The sequence below is a fragment of the Lissotriton helveticus genome, chromosome 7 (assembly GCF_964261635.1).
Source record: "Lissotriton helveticus chromosome 7, aLisHel1.1, whole genome shotgun sequence".
Taxonomy (NCBI): Eukaryota; Metazoa; Chordata; class Amphibia; order Caudata; family Salamandridae; genus Lissotriton; species Lissotriton helveticus.
The window spans coordinates 1,730,451,275-1,730,471,831 of record NC_136068.1 but is presented as its reverse complement, the minus strand read 5'-3'; the positions used below and the strand labels follow the sequence as shown (position 1 = coordinate 1,730,471,831).

Genomic DNA, 20,557 nt, shown 5'->3' with positions numbered 1-20,557 from the left:
CAAAATTATCCCTCATGAAATTGTGATATCCCTGAACTTTTGACTACCAGGGGTGAAGTCAGTACTGCTGGCTGGTGATTACATTGAAATATTCTTTTTCAGCGATATTGTAAAGGAGCTGCCAACTAAACTGTGAAGTGTGTGCTTTTGAAAGGCAGTCGTTAAACAAGCATTTGCAATGCAATAAGTCTCGTATTTTCGAGAGTTTGAGCTATTAGCATTGTAAATGATGATGCCTTTTAGTTATGTGTTTTGAAAACCTGCAAGCGGTGTGTAAACAAGCAGTTTGTACTAAGTATCCTGGCTTACGAGAAGCAAGCCTGGCAGTAATAGAGGTACAGTTACTGCCTGCCTTGCATCTCATAAGTAAGGACTATAAGTACAAAGTGCATGTTTCCGCACTGCTTGCAGGTTTTCAAAACACATAAATAAAAGACATTGTCATTTACAATGCCAATAGCTCAAACACTCGCAAATGCGAGACCTATTGCATTATAAATGCTTGTTTATCCTACAGTTATCTCAAGACTGAAATATCTTGCAGCCCTTTTCACTGAGATACAGCAGCACCTGGCAAAGGTTCTCCTGCACTCACTGTAAACCTAATATTAAGTGCTTGTAATAAGACTTCATGTGCTTAAAAATGATTAGCAAAAATTGGTCACAAATTGCTCACTGATTTTTTTTTAATCAATTCAGATTTTGCAAATTGTCCTACAAATATATCTGTAGGTTCACGAAATACAGAATCGTAGGGGGTTGCAAAATAACATGCTTAATCAATATTCATTCTGCAGCTCACAATATGCGACCTCCGTGATTGATCACAATGACAGGGATTGTGGCCTACAAGTGACAGGTGACCACTGTTGGACTTGGCCCTTTTGGCATGTTCACCCCAAAACTTTTTGCGTTCTCCTAGCCTGTTTCTGTAACCTGGTGTTGGTGATTTTAGGCCTCTGTGCACTTTAGCACTGTGGTCCAGTGTAAAGTGCGTGCGCTCTCTGTGTATGTGTGGTGAGATGGGCCTGCCTTCCCATAGGAATGCACGGGGGATACTTTACTTTACTTAGTGAATTTCTTAAGCGCAGGCGAATCATCCCCAAGGGGATCTCTCGGCGCTACAGGAGAAGACACGTAGGGCAGGACTGCCTAAAACAGCCATGTTTTCAAAAGTTTCTTAAAGCTAGGTAAATTGCTACAGGACCAGGGATACGTGTGTCCCTGGTAGTTCCTGATATGAGAGGAGTGCAGGGGTGAGTTTAGTATGTGCAAACTCGTGTGAATAAATGCTGCGCAATGGTGTGCACAGATTTATTGTGACTAGTGGAGAAGTGCCACTTTTAGAAGTTGCCATTTCTGTGTGCAGTGTGTCTGCCTGCCTGATGTTAATTGCATGTCTGGCTTTTGATTGACAGGTGCTGGATGATGTGGGTGGTTCTAGGAGCCAGGATGGGTCTGCCTGGTGGTGAATAGGGAGATCTGCATGTAGATGGGAGGGAGGAGTTGCACCTAGGTCCTGAGTAGGGCTGTGCCTTCCCTCCACAATGCTGACTCCACCTCCTGTGGTGCGTCTGATGTCCCTGGCCTGTCCTGTGAAAGGGAGAGAGGAGCTGAGCAAAACAAAGTGCTCAACAGCTCCCCTGAACCAGTTGTATTCGGTTTCCCCATGCCCTACACTTGAGACAAAGGAAAATGGTCTATAAAAGAAGGGCCTGTGACCCCATGTAAATGTTCTTGTTCTTGGACTCGAATCTGCCAGGGGCGTGCTGCTGCTGGGGCCCAGGGGAGGGCTTGCCTCCCTGGGCCCTGCCTTACTCCTGGACCTGGAAGACCTGTTATTTTGGACCCTTCTGCTTTGCTTTTTCATCCCAGGATCTTCAAGACTTTATCCAGCCTTTCTGCGCCCTGGGCGCACTGTGCTTTTCCTCAGGAGAGGGAGAGCCTGGGGACTGAGCAGCGCTGAGCTGAAGCCCCTTTGGGAGGGAACCCCCATCTTGGAGATTCCCCCGTGATGCCAGCCTTGCGGGTGCCCACCCCGCTTATTTTTATTATAGTGCGCAGGTGCCCACCCTGCGTCTTCGCTGGCCTTTCTTTTGTTTAGTGCCCAGGTGCCCACCCAGCGACTTCGCTTTATTTAGTGGGTGCCCACCCCGCATGTTGCCTGCTTCACATGCCTTTAAATGAGAGCGGGTGCCCACCCTGCATCTTGCCACGAGACAAATCTCCGCCGGGCCGCTGCCTAGCGTGACCCGGAAGACAGGCGCAATTGTCTGTTTGTGGGTGGGGCCGCGGGCGTCACTTCTGCCTTCCCCTGGCCGGGGGAAGGCGACCCAGAAGTCCGGCCATTGCCCCTATGGGGCTCCTGTTGCAAAGGGGGATCCCCACGGGCCGCACCAGGATGTCTATGCCAGGTGGGGCTCTCCTAGGAGGAGGGAGAGCCCCGCGTGCTGCCGCACTCGAGAGGAGTCCTAGTACCCAGGAGGGGGCCTGGGTGAAGAGAAGCAGAGACCAGAGTCCTGCCGCAGAGTCCCGGTGAGTGGGGGCTCCATGTTTTGTGCCCTTCGAGGAACACTGCCAGTGTTGTATTTCAAGCGGCCTGTCTAGCAGCGGGTCGCTCCAACAGTGGGCAAGTTTCTTTCAAGAGCCCAGTGTGGCCGTCCCAGTGTCCCCGTGTCTGGGGCCATATCGAGACGCATTATTGGCGCCTGGGCGGCCCCGCTTGCGAGAGGGACGCCCCAACCACAGGGGGCATGTTTATTCCTAGAGCCTAAGTGTCTCCAACCAAGGTGACACATAATTGTTTATAGGGCCAGAGGAGCCCGTGTCCTTTTCCCATTGTTTGGGGACATGTTTATTTTCGGAGCCAGATGGCCCCAACGTTTGGCACATTTATTTTCAAGGGCAAGTGAGAGCCGATGCCGCATTTTAACTTTTCCAGCTGCCCAGCAAGTAGTGGGATGCTGCAACATTTAGGTCTTTCTTAACTTTGGGGGCATGTCGGAGTTAGGAGTGAATTCCACTCCTTTGCCCCTGACACTCACAGCTGCGCAGCACTTAGTGGCAGCTGTAACAATTAGGCCTGCGCAGATTGCGCACCCTTGACTTTCGCTGCTTTGGCAGCACGCCCTGACTTTTGGGGCACAGGGCATTTGAGCCCCCTTTTGAGATAGCCAGTTGGCCAGGGGGACTGGGTGGTAAATAGGGTACCAGGCCCTAATGTGATTTATGTGCTAAATGTGATTTTGGTGCTAGGAAATGTAATTCATGTAGTATGTTTTACCCACCCTGTGTTATACCTCTAAATGTGCCTTTATGCTTCTGAGGTTGTTTTGCATATCATGATTTATGCTAGTGAGATTATGTTTAACTGTGATTTATGCCCCTAATTTGAGTCATGCTTAGGAGGTTAGGGTCTAATGTGTTTAGACTTATGAGAGGATTGCATAATGTGTTTATTCTGGTGAGGTTGGCGCAGAATGTAATTCGCGCCTGGTGAGATACTGTGCATAATGTAGTTTATATTACAGACTGATGCTAAGTACAGTGATTACCAGTGGTTACTGGTTGTACGTTTATGATCTGTTTTACTTTTATCAAGTTCACTTTGTGATGGTTCTAACAGTGGTCCATGTGGCCCTGTCATGTGTATATAATCCCTTGTGAATATTGCCCATGCCAGTTGGTACACTGTATATTATGTGTTTACTATTGTAATGTGTTATGGGAATACAAAGGCTATCTTTGATATAACCTTGTGTGGATTTCGTTTTGTAGTGTGCCTGGGATGCTGTTGCTGTGTGCGTGAGCAAATGCTTTACACATGGCCTCTGGGATAAGCCTGACTGCTCGTGCCAAGCTACCAAGGGGGTGAGCAGGGGTTATTTTTGGCATGTAACTTCCTTGCCCTGACTAGAGTGGTGGTTTCTGCCTGGCTTTGGCGCAAGACTTAGCCATCCAGAAATCCCATTTCTAACAACCACCCTGACTGTGATTGTGCTTAAATAAAGAAAACTATTTTCCTTAAAGTAAAAGGGGCTCTGTTTAAAAAAAAAAAAGAGTTTTGAGATTTTAAAAGTTTCTCTGACAATTGCCAGTGTTCCCCATGGCCACTGCCAACCCTCCCTCATACTTTTTATAACATTTACACGAGGCAACGAGCTCAAGGGAGATCTCTTCCCTATTGCAAATTAGGTATCATCCCCTTCGAGATGTTGGTATCTGATCAATGGTTTCCGACCACACTTGCATTCACATACCTTTGATGCATTCCTCTCCAACTCGTAAATTTTATATGGACAGGCTCGCAAACTCCCTTTTGCAAGTTATAATTAATTTTCTAACTTGTAAAAGGACACAAACACAAGACCTTTTGTAGTTGCATACCCTGTGTTTTTGCAAATTGCAGATTTTGAGGTTGCAATATGGTTTTGTACATGATACCCGCAATCCCCTTTATTTCTACCATTCTTTTAAGCGATGGCTGCAAACTGTGTGACCAGGAAGTGGAAAATTTCCTTAGGGACAAAAAGTAAAAATCCTCCACCATGTTTCCTAGAATAGGGAGCAGATCCCATGGTGTAGAATTATAGAAGCTTACTTTCTTGTATAAATAAATTAAGGTGTGCTTAGGTGCCTTCTCATCATTGTGCGGTTGACTGGAAAATTGGAAAACGCCAGAGGTAGTTGGAGAGACAAAGCGAGAGGAGCAAGACTGCTAAGACAGATTGCAGCACTGTGAGTTCCTCTTTTTGCTAAACCGAATGTAATTTTTTTTTTTTTTAACAGCCACTGTTGTGGCTTCAGCCACATTTAGGCAACAAGGCTTCCATTTAGAGTATGGTTGAAGGAGGAACTGGTCTAACCCCACCAATGCACTACCTTCCAACTGCTAATTACCTAGAGTTGGTGGAGTAGGAGATACTATACAACTTCCATCAGAATCGGGCTGATTACGTGATTGAATTGGAATTTTATAAAGTGTGCAGTTACCCCAGAGCATGGGTACTCTCAAACTTTCTCTCGGGGGGCCAAATTTACAGTGTGGTTTGTGGCCGAGGGCCGCACCAGTGGGGGCGGGGACAGTTGGGGAGGGGGGCCAGGCTAGAGAAAAAAAAACCTGTGACCATGAGGTTGAACACAGGCCCTGCAGCGGACACATTCATCCACTGAGCCACCAGATACGGCATAAACACATCTCTCTCTCTCGCTCTCTCTCTCTCTGTGTCTCCCTCTCTCTAGCTCTCCCTCCCTCTCTCTAGCTCGACCTCCCTCTCTCTCTGTCTCTCCCTCTCTCTGTCTCCCTTCGTCTCCCTCTTTCACTCACTCTCCGTCTCCCTCTCTCTTGTGACCCTCTCTCTCTCTCTCACTTTCTCCCTCCCTCTCTCTCTGTCTCCCTCCCTTTCTCTATGTCTCTCTCCCTCCCTCTCTCTCTGTCTGTCTCCCTATCTCTGTCTCCCTCCCTCTCTCTCCCTCCCTCTGTCTCCCTCCCTGTCTCTCCCTCTACCTGTCTCCCTCCCTCTCTCTCTGTCTCTCTCCCTCCCTCTCTCTCTGTCTCCCTCTCTCTGTCCCCCTCCCTCCCTCTCCCTCCCTCTGTCTCCCTCTATCTGTCTCCCTCTGTCTGTCTCCCTCCCTCTTTCTCCCTCTCCTTGTCTCCCTCCCTCTGTCACCCTCCTCCCCCTGTTGCTCTCCTACCTCTGTCTGTCGTCCTCTCTCTGTCTCCCTCTCTCTGTCTCCCTCTCTCTGTCTCCCTCCCTCTGTCTCCCTCCCTCTGTCTGTCTCCCTCTGGCTTTCACCCTCTGTCTCCCTCTCTCTGTCTCCCTCTGTCTCCCTCCCTCTGTCCATCTCCCTCTGTCTCCCTCTCCCTCTCTCTGTCTCCCTCTCTGTCTGTCTCCCTCCCTCTGTCTCCCTCTCCATCTCTCCATCTCTCTGTCTCTCTGCCTCTCTGCCTCTATCTGTCTGTCCCTGTCCCTGTCTCAGCCTCTATCTGTCTATGTCTCTGTCTGTCCCTGTCTCCCACTCTGTCTCTCTGCCTCTCTCTGAGTCTGCCTCTATCTGCATCTGTATGCCCCTGTCCCTGTCTCTGCCTCTATCTGTCCTATCGCTATCTCTCTCTGTCTCTATATCTGTCTGTCTCTGCCTCTATCTGTTTCTGTCTGTCTCTGCCTCTATCTCTGTCTCTAGCTCTGTCTCTATCTCTGTCCCTCTCTGTTTCTCTTTCTCTCTATCTCTGTCGCTCTCTGTCTCTATCGCTCTCTGTCTCTGTCTGTCTCTGGCTCTGTCAGTCTGGCCTTGTCTCTGCCTCTATCTAGCTCTGTCTGCCCCTGTCTCTATCCGTCTCTGCCTCTATCTGTCTCTGCCTCTATCTTGCTCTGGCTCTATATGTCTCTCTTTGTCCCTGTCTCTGCCTCTATCTGTCTCACCTCACCCGGCTCTCACTCCCTGCTGCCCTCTGTCACCTCACCCGGCTCTCACTCCCTGCTGCCCTCCGTCACCTCACCCGGCTCCCAGTCCCTGCTGCCCTCCGTCACCGCATCTGGCTCTCACTCCCTGCTGCCCTCCTCACCTCACCCGACTCCCAGTCCCTGCTGCCCTCCGTCACCTCCCATGGCTCTCACTCCCTTCTGCCCTCCATCACCTCACCCGCCTCTCACTCCCTGCTGCCCTCCGTCACCTCACCCGCCTCTCACTCCCTGCTGCCCTCCCTCACCTCACCCGGCTCTCACTCCCTGCTGCCTTCCGTCACCTCACCCGGCTCTCATTCCCTGCTGCCCTCCATTACCGCTTCCGGTTCTCGCTCCCTGCTTCCCTCCGTCACCTCACCCGGCTCTCACTCCTTGCTGCCCTCCGTCACCTCACCCGGTTCTCAGTTCCTGCTGCCCTCCATCACCTCACCCGGCTCTCACTCCCTGCTGCCCTCCGTCACCTCACCTGGCTCTCACTCCCTGCTGCCCTCCGTCACCTCACCTGGCTCTCACTCCCTGCTGCCCTCCGTCACCTCACCCGGCTCTCACTCCCTGCTGCCCTCCGTCACCTCACCCGGCTCTCACTCCCTGCTGCCCTCAGTCACCTCAATCCAGCTCCTGGTCCCTGCTGCCCTCTATCACCCTCGGTCACCTCACCCCACGTGTGTGTCAGCCTGGGCTGACCCAGCTTCCCGGGCACACACACAGCCGCACCCGTGTACTTCACAGGTCTTTAAAAGACCATTTACTTGTTAATGAGGCTTTGTTGTATTTTACCTCTTCTTAGCACATTTAGAATCTCCTTCTCCCTAGACTGCTCCCTTTGATGTAATAACAATGTTCCCTCTCAACACTGAACACAGTACTTTAAATTATCCTGTAAAATAACACAACAGCAATAGTGGAGCAAGGATATCGACAGAATACATTTTCCTCAAAAACAGAGGCCAAGTCAGAATCGGGAGGAGCACTACAACATTTCCTTGTGCACTAACACCTACACACAGACACACACAGAGATGTGCACACACACACGCAGACAAGGACATATACACATGCGCACACATACCACACTACTACAATTTAGGAAAGAATTGAATACTCATCTCATCAAACAACACTACATCACCGTCCATCAACTATCCACAACCCATCTTCCTTGGCTATTACTCACTCATGTTATTCTTTTCATGGACCACGTACAGGTACTATACCATATACATACAGACACACATCCACAGCACACCATACATCATTGGCAGAATTACTATATGCTCTTACACATATAGACAATTCCTGTTCTCCTCACAAACAGGAAACACACAACTGAGGAAGCAGTCCCCTGTACCCCCAATCTCAGAACAGTTACAGCTTACATATAGCTCAGATACTCTAGGGGCGGGGGTTTGATCCAGTTATTTCTTGTTTCTCAGTGAGTATACTCAGAGCATCCCTGCATCCTTCCTTCAGCATCTTTGTGGAGAATAATGTGCAGCAGAAGGTGCTAAGTGATGTGTATGGGGAGCAGGGATGAAGTGTAACAAGTGAGTACAGATTATTGTACACTGGGGGCACATAAGTGCACCACAGCGGTACACTAGGGTATGTGCTGTGTATTGTACATTGGGAGTACAGACTATCATGCATAAGGGCACATACGTGCACCGCAGGGATGTACTAGGTGATGAGCTGTGTATTGTTCATTGGGAGTACAGCATATTGTGCAATGGGGTACATGAGTGGACTGAAGCGTTGCACTAGGGGATGTGCTGTGTATTGTACATTGGGAGTACAGAATATTGATCACTGGGGGTACATTAGTGCACTGCAGCGGTGCAATGGGAGGTGATGTGTATTGTACATTGGGGGTACAGAATATTGTGCACTGGGGTACATCATTGCACCACAGTGGTGCACTAGGTGATGTGCTGTGCATTGTATATCAGGAGTGCAGAAGGCTATATAGTACAGCGGCACAGAAGGGGCGCAATGTGCTAGGCAAAGGGACACATGGTGATGTGTAATAGGATGCACATGTCGATGTGCAGTGGGTATGCACAGGTTGATGTCAGGGAGGTGTCAAATTGTTTGCAGCTCATCCTGTCCTTTTCTTATTATTGGCATTCTGGATCTTCTAAAAACAAAAAGCAGGGCATGATAAGGTGATTGTGGCTGACAGTTTGGTAAACAACAAAAAAAAATCAGCCTTTCTAAGCATTAGAGTGGGAGAGGAGTGGAAAGTTATAAATGGACATATTCCCAGCTTAAAATATGCTGACTTTTAATTGCAGACCATTACCAGATAACACATAAGTGTTCAAATAGACTCACAGCCATGTGGTACCAGAGAGAATCTGATATGCATTCTTACACATCTAGAGCAGGCCCTATGCATGTGTGACACCTGTTGGGTGTCAGAGGTCCTTGTAGGTTCCTGAACAGATGTTGGGAAAAGAGGTTCCCAGTGAAAAGACAAACGCAGAAGGGCCTGTATCGGTCTTTTATCTTCCAGGGCATCCACCAGATGTTTCAGGCACATGTCTGTAAGAGCTAGAGCAGGTGTGCTATTGCACAGCCATCCACTACACAACATCCCACCTCCCACAGATGTGGACTACTGAACCTTTGGGGCACTGGGGTGAGAAGCTTAGATGCCAGAGTTCCAGAGATAAAAGGTGGTTATGTTATGTTATGTTATGTTAGTCTGAATTTGTAGAGCGCACGTTCACTGCTTGGTTTCTTGGCGCTGTGTGCCGCTGTGGAACCCATCCTGGCCTTCCCCGTGAGATGGTCCCTGTTGGGTATCTCCAAGGTGAAGCCAGGCATCCCCAGCAGCGAGTGGGCTGTTGTGGAGATTAAGCAAGCGACTGCCCAGAGTTGCAGCGTGGGACCCATGGTTAGAGAGGCACCGAGGCGAGATTTATCGAGCCCGCTGACATTGGTTCCGTACCCTGCCGCGTCGGGAATTGAACCCTGGTCCCGGGCCGACCTCTGCTTCTGGGTCTGCCACCTCTAACCGGTGAGCCACACTTCTCCATGGTTGCTAGTTTGAGCTTCATTTTGCAGCGGGGCTGGCTCATTCTGACTCCTGTTTCTTGAGGAAGCTTCTCTTCCTAGTCATTTGGGCAGATGGTGGTAAGACCCCTTGTCCTCAGTAATAGAGGTCTTCTCTGCCTTTCCAAGGCCGAAGTGATAAATACTGACAAAAAGGAAACAATTTTAAAATGTTCTATTAGTTTCTTCACTACAATTTCAGCTGATCATTCAAGGTGCATCATTTCTGGAGATTATCAGCTAGATTCATCAACGTGAAATCGGCTCGCAAAGGGACGGATTCTGAGAATCTGGCCCTTTGCGAGCGCAATTTTTGCATTTGAGATTCATCATCCCAAATGCAAAAATCGCTATTATAGAATTCGCATTTTTGCGAGGAATTGCATTTAAGGAATCTCTATTTGCCCTTTCCTTCTCATGCAACTCTGATCTTTAGTGTTTGTTTTAACAAAAGTTTTTTTAAAGCTTGTATTATTCATAAAGTTCAAAATGTTTGCAAAGAATAAAAACCAAGTCATGAAGCTTGAGGGATTCTCTTTCTTCAAAACTCTTGAAAACTAGTTTGTGGGGCTGTTCGTTATTATTCTTTTATGCTTCAATATTGCCATCTCCCTTGGTAACTTCAAGTAGGATTGAGTCAGGTTGGATAGAGAAGCATAATTGATTGGTTGAGCGTGATGAAGCTTAGTTTGGGGATATGATCTTTATGTGGGCTTGGTGGTTCATATGTTTTAACCATATTTTTGGTTTTTTTGGTTTGGCATCTGATAGTTGATTTAGTTGAAATGAATTGGGTGATGGGGCAGCCTGTTTTGAGACTCCCTTTTTGTGATAGGTTACCTTTAGAGCGAGTAGCGCACTTGTTGCAGGCCGTTTTTGGTGATTACGTTTTCCATTTAGTTAAGCAGCCACTTGGTCATGGGAATTTCTCCAATGGCTTTCAAGTCTACTAGAAAAATGTGGGATGAGGCGGAGCCGCAGTTTACTGCAATGAACTTGAATTTTTCTTCTATAAATGATCATTGAGGAGTTATCAGGAGGGTGGTGGTTGGTGTGTATTATTGTAGGAATACATTCAGTTTAGTTCAGATGACAGTAAGATTGTCATTAGAGGTTTACCCTGAATTGACATTTTGTGGATGACAACAACTCCTCATCCGAGTTTATCTTTTCGATGTGCATTTGCCATTGCATAGCTGGGAGGCAAGTGGAGTCCAGGTCAGTTTGTGAGCAGTCTGAGAGCCAGATTTCCATGATGAATAGTAGGTTTATAATCCCTCAATTTACATCTCCATTTTCATGGTTATGTTTGGATGCAGATCTGCAGTTGAGGCATAGACACTTCAATTTGCAGGATGCAGTATTCAGATCATGGACGAGTGGAACATGATTCAGGTTAGGTTTTTATGATTTACATATTTCTTAGAGGATTGGTGGGATAGGGTTGGTTCGATGTGATGTGGCAATCTTAATATAGTGTCACTGGTATACCTGGGGGATTTGGCCTCATTGTTATAGGAGATGAGTAGATTCTCAGTAGCATTATTTGAGATAACTTGTGTGGATCTTATGGAATTATGCCCACTGTCATTGTGAGGGATGTGGCTACTGTGAGTGCTAGTGTCATCGAGGGATGCATCTGCTGGTAACAGGTATTCAGGTTAGAGTGAGTGAGAGCACGTTGTGGTCAAAGGAGGAGATGTTGCTTACTGAGAGAGAGCAATTGGCAGCGGCATTTGAGTTTGATGTGGAGAACGTTAAGCTTCACCTCAATATAGTTTGAGTTTATTTTATGGGGGGTGAAGGGAAAAAGAGTATGCGTGTTGAGATCATGGAGTGGATGTGAATATTGGAGTAAGATTCAAGTTGGCAGGGTTATTAAGAAGGACTCCAAGGAAATGGGAAACAAACTGATAGGAACATTGGGGGAGAGTCCGAGGAGTGAGGTCAGAGGAAGAGGGGAGGAGACTCAGGTTTAGTAAGCTTGGGAAATGTGGACATGATATAGGCGACAGAATTGGAGCAAGATAAATGAGGGAAGGAGTGATTACGTGGAGATCGAAGGAAATGTAAGCCTGCCTTGGCAGGGGAGATAGAGGTGCAGGGGTCTTATGCCATGTTATGTGTATTTGTAAAGCCAGGTCTAAGGACTGGATCATGCGATTTCTACATGTGGAAATGGTAATAGTGTCTGTGAGGTGTATGAGAAATTAATGGTTAGACTTTTTTCATAGTGGATATCCTACGATTTTGATACAATCAGATCTTTTCGGAAGATGAATAACCAAGCATTAGCGTGGATGGTGTAGAAAAGAAGGCCTGTTCTGAGACATCAACTTCGACTGTTGAAGAACTGGTCAAGAATAAGGGACACATTTACTATTATTTCATGCAGCACAGCAAGGGAACCTGTTGCGCCACTTTGCATGAAAGGGCAGAAAATTTCCACACTTATGCTCTCTTATTGCGCAGGTGTTATGTTATGTTATGTTATGTTAATAGGAATTTGTAAAGCGCACTGTCACCATAAGTTTCCTGGTGCTGAGTATGTAGGAAGGTGAAGCGGTAGGACGAGTTAACAGGATTGTGTGAATAGCCAGGTTTTTAAAGCCTTTCTGAAACTTAGTAGGTTGTTACTGAGCTTGATAGGAAGGGGAAGGGAGTTCCAGAACCTTGGTGCCAGGTATGAAAACCTGCGGCCACCCAGCTTTTTCAGTCTGATAGAAGGAGTAGCAAGTAAGTGAAGGTGTGCTGAGCAGAGGTTACGGGCCGGGGAGTGCTTTACAATGAGATTATTAAAAAAATCAGGGCTGTTGCAATGGAATGCTTTAAGGATTAGGCAGCCTGTCTTGAAAGCGGCTCTTTGTGCAATAGGCAACCACTGTAGTTTTTGTAGCGAAGGCCTAGCAGATTGCCATCTGGGGGTTTTGTGGATTAGCCTTGCCGCCTGATTCTGGATGATTTGAAGGCGGCGGGACAGAGTCTGAGGTAGCCCTATGTAAAGGGAATTGTGCTTTCTGTGTTGCCTTGCACCAACGCAGGCACTCTTTCACCATTGTGTAGGAGTGCTTGTGCAATGGGCAGTCTTGTTTTTGTGCCTTCATGCATAAACACATTCCAAAAAAGCATTATCCTCTTTCTATATGTGATGCATTCTGCAAGAAAAGGAAATATTGAAGAGGAAGAAAGATGCATTACATTCTTTACAAATTCACACAAGGTGGTGCAAATAGCCCCTTGTGTGGCTTTGTAAATGTGAATTTAACCTTTGCCTTGCCTTGCATTGCCCTTGATGTTGATTGGTCACTTAGTGAGATAGGACAACCAGAAGTTGCAATGAGGTAGCTCTTCTTTTTAGTCTTTATTGATTAGAGTGTACCCTTTCGCTAATAATAGATTCATTCTAATTGTCTCTGACCCAGACTACACTGTGCTTTTTTCGACCCCCTGGATATCTGCATAGACTTCATTTCCCCAGGTATTCGAGGTCTTGCAGATTTTATTGTGATTTTCATTTTTGTCTGTAGTTTTTGGAAATCTAAAATTGCATACCTGAATAGCATTAGTTTTCATAGACGTCTATTATATCAGATGATCACAATAACCTTGATTGAAATTCGATATGGTATAATTTTCTTTTTTTGTCAGTTCATCTAACATTGGTTGTGTCTCTTACATGTATTGGTGTTTCTAGCTCAATTGTGAGTTACAAAAGAAAGTGGATATGCCTTAAAAGGAACCTGCCCTATCTTTTCACCTGCTGGAAGATACAGACATCTCTTGGTGTGAATGGGCCATTTCCTCAAGGAATCCTCATGGGCAAATTTGGAAAACCAAGGACTCCCCCTCCACACACACCTTATTGAAAACCACAGTATTGCTAATTTTCAGTATCAGAATATCAAAATGTAATTCAGGAGGGACCTGGGATGGTGCCGTAAATATATGGTGAAATTAATACATCTGAATGAGACTCCACCAGTTGGCTGTCACCCAAGCAATAGTATAGTGATGGGAGGAGAGTTGCTAAATAATTCTCCAGAGTACCACACTCCAAACCAAAATTGCAGCTTTGAGTTTACTCCAAACTGTTGAAGGGAGAGAGAAGGAAACTTTTCAGATATATTTAGTGTGCCTCTGTAGCAAGGGTGTTGTGGGAGCTTAAAAGGTATCTCATCAGCTATTTAATATCTTATTTCTTGCAAGTGGAAATTTAAATAAAATCTTAGCTTTTTGATCTAGGTTTGAGTCCAAAACTTGCCTTACTCAACATACTAGTAGACAAAGGATTCACAAAGGTTGAGACCACCCTACTGAGACTGGGATTAATACAAGGGAAATCTGGCAGAACTAAGAACTGGAGGAAGGCAACACCACCCAATCTGGTTCGATAGAGACACGGGATGGACAGATGCTGCATTGTCAGGTACACCTTCCAGAGATTGTCCTCATAAACATGGTAGGACCAGGAACAATGGGGAAGGATTCCAGACAGGTTAGTTATGATTACTGGCACTTATTCTAGAAACAATGCAGGTTAGGCAATGTCATAACCAACATTGACCAGTATGACTCTGATCCACATCTTGAAAGATGTTGAGAGATGTGATGCATGCTAATAATGGTTTCAGAAAACTGTATGCCTGTGCATTGTATTGCCACACATTTATGGCTGATTTATGTTAGTCATTGAAAAACACTGAACTTGGTTCCCTAACTCCTATTATTACTATCCACAGGAACTTTAGAAACTTTGAGACTGTAACACAATGCTTTGTCAGATCAAAAATGGTAGCCATCTCTTTTGGGTCCTCTTTGGACCTATGTTATGTACAATAGAAAAAGAGCTCAGCCCAGTTCTCAACTCTTTGCAATGTCTCTCTCTAACACCTGGTATTCTGTCTTAATTCTGCCCTTACTAAAGAAACTCTCTGCAAATCCTCCCCTTTTGGTGAATTACAGGCCAGCCCAATCTATCTTCTTTATCCAGTAAAGATCATAGGAAGTTCTGACAAAAGTCAGATTTCTGCCTTTATTGAAGCTTACTACATTTTAACAGGTTTCCATAACTCTTTCCAACTCTAGTCCTAATTTCAGCAAGTTATGACACTGAGATGACACCCGGCATGGGAGGAGATGAGTCACTCATTTTTAAACACTGTTTTAGACAGTCACACACTCAATCCTTCGTGGCACTGTTAGCGGCAGTAGGCATCTCAGGAATTATATAAAATGTCTCTCTTCTTTTCTGATTGAAGGACCTTGGCATTAGTCTCTTAGGGTTGGCTTTTCGAAGCATTGCACTGGGTGGTGCACCAGAAATCAGCCCTCATTCCCGCCCTTTTTAAAACTGAAGCTGCCCCACATTGCTACTTTGATTCAGTCCTTCAGTTTCACTATATTTATATACATAGACAATTCACAACTGATTACAACGTCTGCAAGGAGCTAGGTTAGGTGTTTATGTGCACATCTTGCATTGGTGGACTTTCACTTCCCTCGGTTTGAATTCAGACAAATCAGAACTACGTACATTTATCGTATACTTTTTGAAATGTACTTTCTTATGCTCCCTAAATGACAGTGGCCTGCTTTCAGCTGCTATGGATTCTCTGCAAGGCTTTATCCCCTCTTTCTTCGAGTTCTCAAAAATCAGTGATTCATGCTCTTGCTATTTCCTGACCAGAGTGCTGTAATCCTCTACATTTGTTACTTATCCCTCTAACTTCAGCTCATTCAGAATTTGGTGGCTAGATGAGTGCATGGACTAAAATGCACTCATCTCTGTCCATCTTAAATTCCTGACTAAATATGAGTTCACAAGCACTGCGTCATCAATTTTCTCTGTTTAAGTCATAAATCACTCAATGCTAAGGATCCAGCCTATTTCTAAAAACATTTCAGGCCTTAAAGCCCAATTCGTCATCTCCGGTCCTAGGGACAATCTGATCATCACTCCCAGATTCAAAGGAATCCAAGCTGGAGGCTACACCTTTGTGGTAATCATTTCCAAAGCTTGGTACAAGATTCTCCCTTCCTTGCGATCAGTGGCTAACCCCTCTGTGTTCCACAAATGTCTTAAAACACGTCACCTCCCCACTTTGTAAGTTATTCCCTTCAAGTTTTATCTTTAGGGCCCAACAGGACCGACGTAGCAGCGGTCAGGAGAATGCCGCCAAGCCATCGGGATCCTGAATGCCGCATTACGATTTTAACGCAGGACTGGTGGTGTTGCGGCGCTGGTATTTTGGCAGGAGCATGTTTCGGCTTGGAAACAGCCTTTATTCTGAAGTTTTTACATCGTAGTACATTGTCCAAGCATTTTTTAGATTGTAAAGACTGTTGGCACATAGGTTTTTACATCTGAAGAAGACTGTTGGCACACAAGTTTTTACATCTCAAGATAAAACCAAACACTTGAGGATAATTTAAAAAAAAGGGAGCTTGGGGGTTCTCCTTCCAAAAATATAACATTTTCAATTACTAAAAAATGTGTAAACAACAAATGGAATCATTTTTTTTATTAAGAGTTAATGTATACATTTTCAAAAGTAGGTGGCAGTGTTAAAATGTGAAAGAATTTTTAAGAGGCAGTAAGCGTGGTAAAAGTATGCGTGGTAGTGGAATGCATGAGGATGGTGTTTGTAATATGAATGAATGTAAATGCGTGGTAGTGGCAAGCATAGTGAAATGTGCGATGTAAAGACGGGCGTGGTGAAGGAAGGCGTGGTAATGTCATACAACATTTTCCACTCACAGAGAGCCTGCAGCACATGCAACCGGCATGGCAGCGCCATGTGCACATACCTTGCACCATGTTGTGCATGGCACTCAGTGCATGCACGACAGACCAAGCAGAGGGGCACAACACGTGCCCCCATGCACACACCCACATGGTCAAAATGGACCGGTTTGGGGCCACTTTCTTGCGTTTCTGCTGATCTTTTCATGGCAGGGGTCCTACCCTCCTCCCATAGTTCAGTGGTACTAGGGATTCACAATGGAGAAAGGGTTGAATTCTGCTCAGCTTCTAGGTCTTCCTGGATTGGCTAACTGGCTGTTTGATAAATAAAGACACTTTTATTTATTCAGAAGCAGCTAGATGCGCCGGGAAACCCTCTCTGGGTAGCTGTTGCGCAATACAAGTACAATAAATAATAATAATAATAATAATAATAGGAAAAGCAGTTCAGCTCAGCCGAGGAGAACCAGGGGCTGAACTTCAGCCCATTTTCACAATTCTTCCTGTAAATGTTCAAAAGCTAACAGCTGTGGCTCTGCGCGTGCCCTTAGCTGTAAAACATTCACAGCTGAAAACAAAGGCTTCCACACTGAGGGGATTTGAACCCCTTCGGGCTCTGTGAGGCGTTTTACTAATTGTAACATTCTGTTCTAATGGGATGGAAAGTTGTAATAGCTTTATAGTCCACCGTAGTTAGGCCATACCGGCCATTAAAGGTACGCACCCTTGTTAAAGGCCCTCAACTTTGGCTCAGGCCCTAAAACTCTAGAGTGGGCCTTTAATAGCCTGTATACGAACATTTGTGTGTATAAGTAGATATGTTTGAATGCACAACTTACTTCAGGCTGAGGTTCTTCTTCCTGGGGCTGTGACTCTGGTGTGCTCTGATTTTGTTGTGTTTCCTAAATGGAAACATTATGATATGTTATTAACAATAGTTTCTAGACATCTGTGCTATCAAATGGCCTCACTGAACATAACTCAAATGGTTAAAACAGTATTCCTTCTGGGTTTTTTCCAAAGAAACTCATCCAACACTCTTGCCCCATCACTGGTCTGAGTGCTATGAGTTAAACCGAGAGTTACAAAGGGAGCTGTTTCCCCCCAAAAATTCTACCACCTGAGGGCTGGAGAAATTACTGGTTGTGAATGGGCCACATTATTGTGAATTACAATGGGAATCAGCTGTGTTATTCTTGATTTTGAGCTGTTTTGTAATGAAACACTCTCTGATCTAAAGTGAAGGATGATGATCTGTGGAAAACTCCTCAGGAGGACCCGACACTAAAACAGAACTGAACCTTGATCTCACTCCACTTGTTGAAGGTTAAGACAAGGATACTTGACAGATATCCGCAGTGTGTTTTTGTGACAAATGAGATATTGTCCACTCCACACACTGAGACTGTCAGGCAGAGTTCTAAGACTGACCAATTTCTGCCCACAACCCTGAGGAATTTGAAATTTTGTGTTTAAAATATGAATATGTTTAATTACACAACTTACTTCACGCTGCAGTTCCTCTTCCTGGGGCTCTGATTTTGGTGCACTACGCGTCTGTTCTGGCTCCTGAATAAAAAACATATGATATGTAAAAATACACTTATGAGGTGTTGCATGCAGTGCACGGTTACTTCAGGATAGGTGCATATGGAGCTATTTTATGGTTTTACAAATGGAAAGACAAAAAGAGCACGCTTGTATGTGGCCACATTGTCTGCTCTGTCCTCTTGTCAGTCAATTAAGTCTCCATTATTTAGGTTATACTGTTCTTGTCCTAGAAATAGCAGCCTCATGTTTTATGGCTGGGACCCAGTCTTTTCAATCTTTTTTCTAACTCAAGGGATAGCTTTCCATTTTCCAGATAAACAGACTGTATTTGAGCCTATCTACCGTTATTGTAAATGTTGCATTTGAATTTCTGTAGATTTTAACATTGTGTTAATATTGTTCATGTTTTTTTAATCTTTATATTAACATTCATTTTCATAGACTTCTATGATATAGTATGCCAATACACTGTCAGTGTGATCCATCCCCTTGGGTAATTTTCCACCTGAAAGCTAAAGATTTTGCTGGCAAACCCATAAACTGTCAGACTGATTTCTTACACTGACCAAATAGTACTCAGCCCAATAAGATACAAACCTTTCATGTGTAAAATGTGAATATGTTAGAATGAAAAGATTTGCTTTTGCGTAATTATGCAAACTTTTGACAAAGTGATACAAAATTATAAGTAATTACTTGAAAAGCAAATTTGTCATTGTATGCTTTATTGCAGCCTGAAATGCATCCTCGCTTAAATTCTTGATGCAAAGATACATTTTGCGCTGAAAGAATAGTGCAAGAATGAAAAGCACAGCAAACAACAGCCACTTGCGTTCTGTTGTTTCCATGCACTTGTGGTACATTTTTACTGCAATTTGTGAATTTATTGTAAATGTATACAGCAAATGGTACATAATTATAAAAAATGGCATAATAGTGTAATTGTAGGAATTTTGTGACACAAGTGTAAAATACAATTTCGAAATCACACTAGCATAAATAAAATGTTTCAACACAAAAACACTCTCACGGGTCAGAGCTATAAATGACCAGCACAAATTTTCGCTATTGGTAAAGCCTATCTAATGATTAATTCCTTGTGCGTCAAGGTCGAGAATGTGACCCAAAAACATCCCCTAATAGAGACTAAAAAATCACTTGAACATATAACGAGAGAAATGACCCGCACCAAGGTATATCCACAAGTCCTGTATTATCACAATTCTATAGTTAACATAAGTGATTGGTGTTCATAAAAAAACTTCCCACAATTAAGAATATCACAAAAGAGCTTGATTGAAGATTTTCAGATTTTTTCTTTATTCAGTGCTTCAAATTGTTAAAATTACAGAATTGCTTGTCGCAAATCACAAACAAAAATATAGCATAACAAATATTGATATAATTAATTTAAATTAAGTTTACCTTTAAAATAAGTATTTTACATTACACATAACCCACAAATAAATGTTTTGCACATACAAATATTTACAAAATATGAATCAATTAAAATAATGTTTCTAAACATCTATTTATCAACAAACAAAAATATATGTCATCATAAATGAAAAATGTTCTTATAAATTATCAAAAACGTTTTAAAATATATTTTTATTTGTAATAAAGTAACATATATCTGAGGGGAGGTCAAATTTACTACTCAAACTCTGTATTGACTAAAGTTGGGGAAAGAGCATCTATTTTGGGGTGGGAATGGTGCAGATTTACCATTCTAACTACAATTCAAGTAACATTGGGAAAAATGCATTTATGGAAATGGGTTCATATTTAGAATTTATATTCATAGATATATGTAGGATCAAATGGTTCAGAGTTACCATTCTCACTCCAAAATATGCAACATTGTGGATGATGTTTGACTCAGGGGGCCACATTTACTCTTCCCACTCCAAACTTGGAAACATTTGGTAAAGTGCTGAACTTTGCTGCGGTTGTGCTGTAGGGTCCAAATTACTATTCCCACTCAAGACTGGTGAAAGTATTGAATTATTGGAATTGGGGGTGGGGCGTATGAAGTATTCTGAATGCAAAATACACCAAATTGTAGAAAATGGCAGTCTTTGGGGTCATATTTACTATTCACACTACAAACTAAGTAACACTAAGGAAAAAACGAAATTTAAGTAAATTGAGAATTAGTAAAGAAAAATAACATAGCAGCAAAATATTATTTATTAATGTCAAGAAATATAGCAAAATACCACTGATTAAAAATAAAACCTTTAAAAGAAATAAAACTATAGATAATTAAAATATATAATAATGCATTTTTATAAAAATAATAATAATGCTATTTCAAAATGTTTAAATGGAAGAATAATACACAAATATTTGAAGCACACAAATTCAAATACATTCTTTTTAAAATTTCATCTGCCCTAAGCCCCTACACAACTAAACAACCTGAGCAATAAACACATAACTGAAAAATATATACAATGTAATTGACTTCAAAAGAATATAAAACTATTGGAGTAAACACTTCTCACCCAAAACCCCTATAGACCCAAAATGCAAAAAAATTAAGTATGTTTAAAATGTATTGGTAAAAATGTATTTAAATTATAACAAATAATAAAATATAGTCAATGAAAAAATAAAAGTAATACATTAATTTAAACCATTACCACTCCAAAACGCCTATAGTACCCAACAATCCAAAAAACATTACATTCATAAATTAATAAAAAAAATACTAAGCTAAATCATACCTTTGAAAACAGCC

The 20,557-nt window shown here is 43.7% G+C and overlaps 1 protein-coding gene across 1 annotated transcript in view; it reads right to left on the bottom strand.

The window, feature by feature from the left end:
• LOC144769666 (uncharacterized) overlaps positions 1–20,557 on the bottom strand; it is a 343,935-nt gene that overhangs the window by 139,141 nt on the left and 184,237 nt on the right. Inside the window, exons 18-19 of the mRNA XM_078653841.1 lie at positions 17,767–17,829; positions 17,100–17,162 (exon numbers count right to left, since the gene is read on the bottom strand). Of these exons, the coding sequence (XP_078509967.1) occupies positions 17,100–17,162; positions 17,767–17,829 (126 nt within the window). The remainder of the gene's footprint in view (positions 1–17,099; positions 17,163–17,766; positions 17,830–20,557) is intronic.